The 8,218-nt window shown below is 43.6% G+C and overlaps 1 protein-coding gene across 1 annotated transcript; it reads right to left on the reverse strand.

Annotated features, from left to right (window-relative positions):
* Nucleotides 1-3,984: 3,984 nt before the first annotated feature.
* On the reverse strand, nt 3,985-7,015 carry SODALDRAFT_275772 (kinesin motor domain-containing protein; the record flags this gene model as incomplete). Its single annotated transcript, XM_028607990.1, has 3 exons — nt 3,985-4,240; nt 4,411-6,833; nt 6,896-7,015. 3 exons carry the CDS (start codon nt 7,013-7,015, stop codon nt 3,985-3,987), a joined length of 2,799 nt encoding a protein of 932 aa, XP_028467263.1.
* Nucleotides 7,016-8,218: the final 1,203 nt, after the last annotated feature.

Raw genomic sequence — 8,218 nt, forward strand, 5'->3', positions numbered from 1 at the left:
TAAGGGTTTAATTAAGTACTCGGTATTAATTATTTAGAAACCTTTTCTACCACCTGCAGACCCGAAAGCTATAGACTAGCTTTTATACTACGCGTATCCCTAGGCTAGAAGTTTAGACGGTTCGACGTTAAGAACGCGTTCGTTCACGCCGATATAGATACCGAGATGTATACTATATAACCCATAGGCGTCGAGGAAAAAGAAGGCACTAGTAATAATAATAATCCTAATAATAATAAATTAGATTATAAACTAAATAAAGCTTTATACGGTTTAAAACAAAGCCCCCGGCTTTAGTATAACTTCCTTATAAAAATACTTAGCGAAATCGGCTATAGAGTCTCTGACTTCGATAATAGTATATTCACTTTTTATAAGAATAAAACAGACCGTGTTATACTACTATGCCACGTAGACGATATAGTAATACTACGCCCTTCTAATACAACGATATAGTATTTATTTACTAAAATATCGAAGAATATTTCACTTACAGAACGAGGTAAGCTTTACTCGTTTTTAGACCACGAAATTACTATAAACAGGTTAAATATAATCCTTTCTATCAATCAGTTACCTTATACCAATAAAATCCTCGATAAGTATAATAAATAGGGCCTTAAACGGGTTAATACCCCTTATATAAATAAAAAGGTCCTCGTACCAAATCAAGAACAGGCTTTAAAAGCCGATATTAAGGTATACTAACAGGAAATCGGTGCTGTATTAGATTTAGCACTACACTTAAGACTAGATAGAACCTACGCTGTTAATAAGTGCGCTCGATATATAAGTAATCCGGTAAAACATCACCCTATAGCTTTAAATCGAATCTGGGCTTATATAAATACTTTTCTTAATATCGGCCTTTTACATAACTATTCATATAAAGAAGACCTTAATATATCCGGTTATTCTGACGCTAGTTTTTCAGATATAATCAAAGACAGGACTTCTACGTCAGGCTATATCTACTGTATAGGTGTAAATAATCTAATAAGCTGGGCTTCAACTAAGCAAAAATTCGTTGCTTTATTAAGACTAGAATCAGAATATATAGCTTTAACCGAAGCTTCTAAAGAAGGAATCCATATATATAATATATATATAGACCTAGTAGATAACCTTAGGGTATTTACTGATTTAAACGTCGGTTTATATAATAATAATAATAATACTAATATACCGATTCCTACTAGATTAATAGACAGCGAAAGCGCAAAGAAGATTTGCGAAAATCCTGAATTTAATAAACGTGTAAAGCATATAGACCGTTAGTATCACTACTGCAGACAATAGGTTTAAAATAATATAGTAAAGGTCGTTTATATAAATACTAAATTTAATATAGCCGATATACTAACTAAAGGTCTACCTAAAGACTTATATAATACACTATGCGGTTATATGAATTTAGGCTATAAAGATGATACGTTGCCTGACTACGATGTACTACCTTATACCCGAGTTAAAGAATTAAAATACTAAGGTCTATAACTAGGTTGTTTATCTTCGGATTTTCCTAGATATAAATACTTAGGTTTTTTTACCTATAGGCTTTCCCAAGATAATATAACTAGGTTTTTCACCTACGGACTTTCCTAGTATTATCAAAAGGGTTTTCCAATTTTCCCCTTATAAAGAATCAAGGGTTTTTAAATTTTTCGCTTAGAGGTTTTATTTTAACTTTCCTCTTATAATTAGTCCTAGTTAGTTAACTAGAGTTTCTGCGCTATAACTATATAATATATATACTCGTTTTAACCTACTCCTTCTTATATAAGAACCAGCTTACGGGGGGGGGTGTTGATATTAATATTATTACTAATAATATCCTTAATATCCTTCGAGTATATCCTTCGTACTCGAATAAAGGATATCTTCCCCGTAAGCCTAGACCGTTCTCTTTCTAGTCAGTTTATCTGATACCAGTCAAACAAAGGATTACGATATTATCACTGTATCGATCTCAGACAAAGGATTACGGTATTATTACGATATCGATCTCTTTACAAAGAAAAGAAAGAATAAAGGATATCAACCCGTTCCCTCGGTTCGGTTCTTCCTTTCTTTATTCCTTATCTGAATCGCTTTTTCAATCCGAGGAGTACATATAATACGCGCGCAGAGATCCTACCTTACAATCCTATTATTACCTTGTTAATTTTCCACTGCTTTTCGTGACTTCCGTCCCTTCCGCTTGTCCAATATCTTCAAAGATCTTCAAAAAGAACTACTGCCCTATTTAGGGACCTCGACTAACGTTAAAAGCTATTAACGGAAGATAGGATCTATACTATACGTAGTAGTAATATCGCGGCTAGACATCGCTTTTATAGTATTATGGCTATACCGCTATAACGTTAATCCAGGTCCTATATACTATAAGGCCGCCGATTATCTAAGTCTTTATCTAATTAATAGCTAATCGTTTATATTAGAATTAAAGGGTCGTAATACTATTAAAATCTACACTAACGCCTTATTTACCGATAATACCCTTAATCGTAAAAGTACTTAAGTGTATATAATACGTTTATTTAGCGGTATAATCGCGTAGCGCGCTAATAAGTAGGATATAGTCACGATATTAATAATGGAAACAGAGCTATTAGCGTTAGTATAAGGTGTAAAAGAGGGTATCTTTATATAACGCCTATTACTTATTATAGGAGTGGATTTTAATAATCCTGAATTAAGGATCCTGTACGATAATAACTCAACGATTCGGTTAGTTAATTAAGATATTAGCATGTTAATAACACGCCTTCGCTATATCGATATCCACGGCCACTAGTTACGTTAAGTAAAGGAATAAGGGTAAATACTTATAATATACGTTATAAGCGCGGAAATAGTTGTAGACGGATAAATAAAGGCGTTATACGGCCAGAATTTAAGATTTTTAGGTCCTAGGTGGGAGTAATAGATATACGGGAACGACTATAGTAAAAATAGCTGGAGGAAGTCCGGATAGAGTATTTAGAGGACCTGGAGGATGAATTTAAGGGCGGCTATAGCGAAGAGATTATATAGGTTATATACCTATTATATCTGCCGGTTACGAATAGCTTTAATTGCCTAACTAATATTTAGGGTAATTAGGGCGTATATCGAATAGACTATAGTCTTTTCGGTTACGTAACAGGCCGGATTACTCAGAGTATAATCCGGGTAGACGCTTATAGAATCTACACTATATAAAATATAGTAGTAGCGATTCCCTAACAGTCCTTATATAGTTATAATTATACATGATTGCCTTAATTAATCTTGACCTAATTTATGACGATTTCGACTACGCTTTATCTGACATTTATCACACCTCAATAAGTTAGCTATGGGCATCTAACACCTACGTACGGGTCGCTCTTTGTGCTCTAGTTATCTGTCTTCGTTCCCTCTCCTAGGAATGGAAGAAACGCGATCTACATGTAACCATACCACATAGATCCAGGGATCCAGACATCCGTTGATCTGTCTATGCAACGGTCCTGGGCGAATCGGCAGCAGGAAGCTGTGCTGCCCCTCAGCACAGCCAGGACATCCGAGTTCTCACAGATACCCCTATCAGTACGCATATCGCGTCAACCTCGACATAAGGTAATATTCCTGTCTGTACGTCAGGTTGTAAGTGAATCAAGACAGACGATAAAACGTGCCCGAATGAAATGAAATACTGATATGCCGCCAGCTCCCTGTTGATCCGGCATGCCGTCCGTGATCTATGTCCCCAGTCTCTCATGATTATACTCATACCCATGGGGGAGCAAGATGCCCCATGCATGAGCAACAGGTAACGTGTGCAAGGTAGCACGCACCGGTACCGAGTGTCAGCCAATCCGCAGGGCAGGGCAAACAGCCGGACCAACGAGTGCTCAAACTCAAACAAGCACTCATTCTAATTAGTGGCCAAACACCTTGCTCGCTCTTATTTTCCTTTCGTCTTCAACTTGGGAGAGGGCAAAACGCTCATGGCGATCGTTACTTCTGCGAGAAAAACCAGCTACTCCGCTTGTTACCGCCGCCTTCGTTTTGTTGGATGTTGCTAATTGTGGGAATACTCGGCCCCAAAGTGTCGACACCGTTATTTCCGCCACCTCCGCGAAGTGGCTTGGCGATGCGAGTGCCGGCGCTCGAGAGGCTGAAATTGCCAAGCGTGGGCGAGGTAAGACCACGAGTGCTCCCGGTCTTGACTGCCTCGAGCTTTTCCTTGACCGCGGCAAGTTGTACTTCGAATCTGCAAGAAGTCCATTTGTCAGAAGACGATGCAAACAAAGCTCTGTTCGGCTACATCTGCACCGGGGTGACGACAGTGGGGAAGACACGGATGCCAGGCTTTCATCGAGGTCAAGAGAAAGGAAGGGTACAGGCCCCCAAAGCAACATGTAAGGGGTGCAGGGAACGTACTTATGGTTCGTAGATGCAAGCTTCTCCTGGCTTTCTTGCAACAAGCTTTCCAGGCTCTGAATCCGCTCGTTGCGGGCAATGAGTTTTCGCTCTGCAATCGCGACCTCCTTCTTGAGGGCCGAATTTTGCTCGACGAGGTGACGCTGCACTTGGGTAAGCTGTTCGAGATTCCGCTCGAGAAATGCCATCTTCTTCTGCTGGGCCCGATTATTCGAGGACCGAAGGACGTTGTTGTACTGCTCTCTGGTTTCGTCGAGAGAGATCTCAAGTTCCACCACGCGTTCGCAGCGATTCTGCAGATCTCGCATTAAACTCTTCTTCATGATATCGAACTCGGCAATTTGTTGCTGAATGGTCTTGCCGTTGGGCATGGACGACGCAGTGCCAGACTTGACCCTTTGCTGAAGATCTCCCACCAAAGTCTTCAGCCTGGTATTTTCCGCGGTCTTCTGAGCCACGTCGGCCTTCAGGGGCTCGATATCTTCGAGCGATGCTGTCTGCTTATTGGCGAGGACATTCTCCAATCGCGCTCTGATATCCTCGACATCCGCCTCCTCAAGATTCCGAGTCAATAGTTCTTCGTACTCCCTCTGCACAGCCGCCAGTCTCTCCTCCGCATCCATCCGACGTCGGGATTCCACCTCGCTCGACGAGGAGCTGTACACTGACAGCTCAGCTTGACGTACAATATCCTGGATCTGCTGCAAAGTCGTTATGAGTGTTTGGAATTCGCCAGGCGAAACAGGGTCGCCACCAGCAGCCCGTTCGCTGAGCGTCTCCAAGTGGGCCATGGCGTCTGAAATGACCTTCTCACTGTTATTGAAAGTGTCGGCACCGAGATCGAAACCAGCCATCATCTTGGCCATCTTCTCCGCCTTCTTCCTCTCCTTTTCGTCCAACAGAGCGCTATTCTCTTTGGCGCTTATCTTGGCGTCCAACAAATGCTGTTTGAGCTCGTCTAGCTCGGCGGTCAACTCCGAGTTCTGCTCCTTTAGGGCGTCGATGGTGATCTGGGCCTCTTTGCTCTCGAAATTCAGGCGCTCCATTTGCATCTTGACCTCGTTGAACTCAGTCGCCAGTCTCTCGTTCTCCTTGTTCGTCTTGCTGTCATGCTCCTTCAGAAAGGCCAGTTCTTTCTTGGCTTCCTGGAGAGCTTTCTCGGCTGCAGCATATTGGGTCTCCTTTTCCGCAAGCTGGTCTTGAAGTTCATTCTCTCTGCGAAGGAAGTCATCGCGTTCGTCTTTATCGAGTGGTAAACTTGGTGTCCCCGCGCGATCAGAGATGACAGGCGTCTCCGCCCTGGTCTCAGGCACAAGCCTGGAAGGCGTGGACGGACGAGGCACTTTCGCGTCCGCTCGTGATCCACCGACATTCTCAACGGATAGGGGGGGCACCCATTTGTCTTTTGGTACCGACTCCCCCGCACGCCACAGTTGAACCTCCCCTTCCAAGCTCGTAATGTAACTTTCGAAGTTCGTGAGCTGTCCTCTAGCCTTGCTGAGGAGAGACTTAAGCTCAGCGGGACTCAGCTCCGCATTGACCTTTGCCTTGTTCTTGATGGCCTTCGCTCTGGTTCCGAACCGCAACGTGCTCAATGTTTCCGAGTCGTTATAGCTACTCGGAGAGCAGTTGATGATGAGAGTTGTGCGGCTGTTACCACCCAAAGACTCTTGGAGAATCCGGGTCAGTTTCGAGTCCCGGTAAGGAACGTGAGAGGACCTTCCATCCGTAAGTGCATTAATGACCATCCCAAGGGCACTCAAGCTCTTGTTGATCTTCTTGGCCTCCTCAAGCGTCTGACCGCTTGCGCCAGTTTTGCCGACTTTTTCGCTGCCAGCAAGGTCCACGAGGAAGAGCTGGCCGCTTTTCGCTGACCCTGTCTCCACATTCTTCTGCGTGACGGTAATAACAAAAATAGAGTGCGACCGGGAGGACTCCTGGTTCATATTTGTGGCGGCGACAGCACGCGCGTTGCCGCCCCTCCGCATGACTTCGAACACCTCCTGGACGCTCGAAACGTATATCTCCAGCAGGCCCTTGACATAGACGCCCCTGTTCTTTTCCTCGTGTACGGGAAGGTTGTCATTCTGGGGGGCGAGGAGATCGCGGATCTTCTCCATGTAAATTTCCATATAGCTGACTCGTACAGTATATTCCATGGTGCCGGGGCTGGACATGATGCTGGCGAAGATCTGCTCGACAATTCGGGGAATGACGCCCCTCCCCTCATCGTCGTCGATGCTGGAGCCCATCATGGTGTACGATTTGCCGGCACCTGTCTGGCCGTAGGCAAAGACGGTCCCATTGTAGCCATTAAGAATGTCGTCGACAGTGGATCTGATGGAGAAATCGAAGATGTCGGACTGTTTACATGTCATATCAAACACACGATCGAACGTGAAGGTGCTCTGAGCATCCTTGGACTGAAATATTTGCACGTTAGAAGATGGGGAACGAGTAGTGAGCAACGCGACAAACAACATACGTCTATGGTACAGGTATCCTCACCGTCGAACGCGACAATGGGCTGACCGCCTGATTCCAGCTCGACCTTGTTCTGGGGCCGGAACCGGGCCACAACCTTGATACTGTTGGCGCTAGACATGGTAACAATAGGCAACGAAGAGACCAAATGAAATGAGAAAGAGACTCCTACACAGGAGTGCAGTCCTGGAAGCCAGTGCTGGGCAGTTTGGATGCTACTCGTCCAGGGCCTGGTTGCTGTGACGGGCGAGCAGGAAGATGATGGGGATGAGGTAATAGAAGCCAGCTATTGTGGTATGCTCACGAGTCGAAGGGAGGTCGGGAAGAAAGGTGCATATCGCTGATCTGTTGCGTAGGAAACTGGAAATCCCCCTGGTGCCAATAGGCACAGCAACGTATATTTTGCGGTGCCGGCGACAGCAGTTGGGCTCCGGGTTCCGTTGGAGCGAATTATATGCAGAAAGCAAATTTGAAAAACAGAAAATTATTCCGGTCCTTCCATTCACAATGCAGCAAGCAAGCCTGGAAATGTCATCAGTTGCGTCGCCCAGGATCCGCCAGATTGCAAAGAGGTACTGTTAACACGACGAGGCGGGGATGGAACCCCTAATTTGTTGGATTATTTGATATGATTAGTTTACTCATCGTCCACCGCCTATCTTTAACCTGTGCAAGGTACAGCAACGTAGCATTAAGGGTTATGTTGCGTGGAGGCCATACTCCGACGAAGAGATATATTAAGGACGTTATCTAGTGTAAATATATAAACACGTTATATATAGAGAGCCGTTATTCCGACTGGAGTTCGATTATAGACCTATAAATTTCATTTTTCGGAATCCTATCTTCTATATATAACTACGTATAGTCGGTTATAACAATTATAAATAACTACAATATTGGTTTTAAGGTTTTTATATAGGAACTAATTTAACCTCTTTAGTTAATAAAAGGCAGTAATAGGGAAAATCTTAATAGCTCGGATTAAGACCCGTTATTCTATTTTCTAGTTAAATCCTACTAATTAAGGTTATATTTGTTAGTATTATTACTACGCTTATCGTATATTAAAATAGCACTTGTATAGTAAACCTAATAGAGCAGAAATCTCGTGTATATATAAAATACAGTGCCTTTAAAGCGAGCTTCGAAGGGAACTGCTAAGCAGAGGGAGGGAAACTATCGTATAGGCAGGACCACGACGTAGTCTATAGGGGATCCAGGGGGGATCCACTCCCTGACTAAGGGCTTCGGACCTCGGGTATTAGGATATAACAGGGGCGGATACCGGAAAAGACCGGATAGGATCTAAATAATATAGTAC

The sequence above is a fragment of the Sodiomyces alkalinus genome (genome assembly GCF_003711515.1).
Source record: "Sodiomyces alkalinus F11 unplaced genomic scaffold SODALscaffold_4, whole genome shotgun sequence".
Taxonomy (NCBI): domain Eukaryota; kingdom Fungi; phylum Ascomycota; class Sordariomycetes; order Glomerellales; family Plectosphaerellaceae; genus Sodiomyces; species Sodiomyces alkalinus.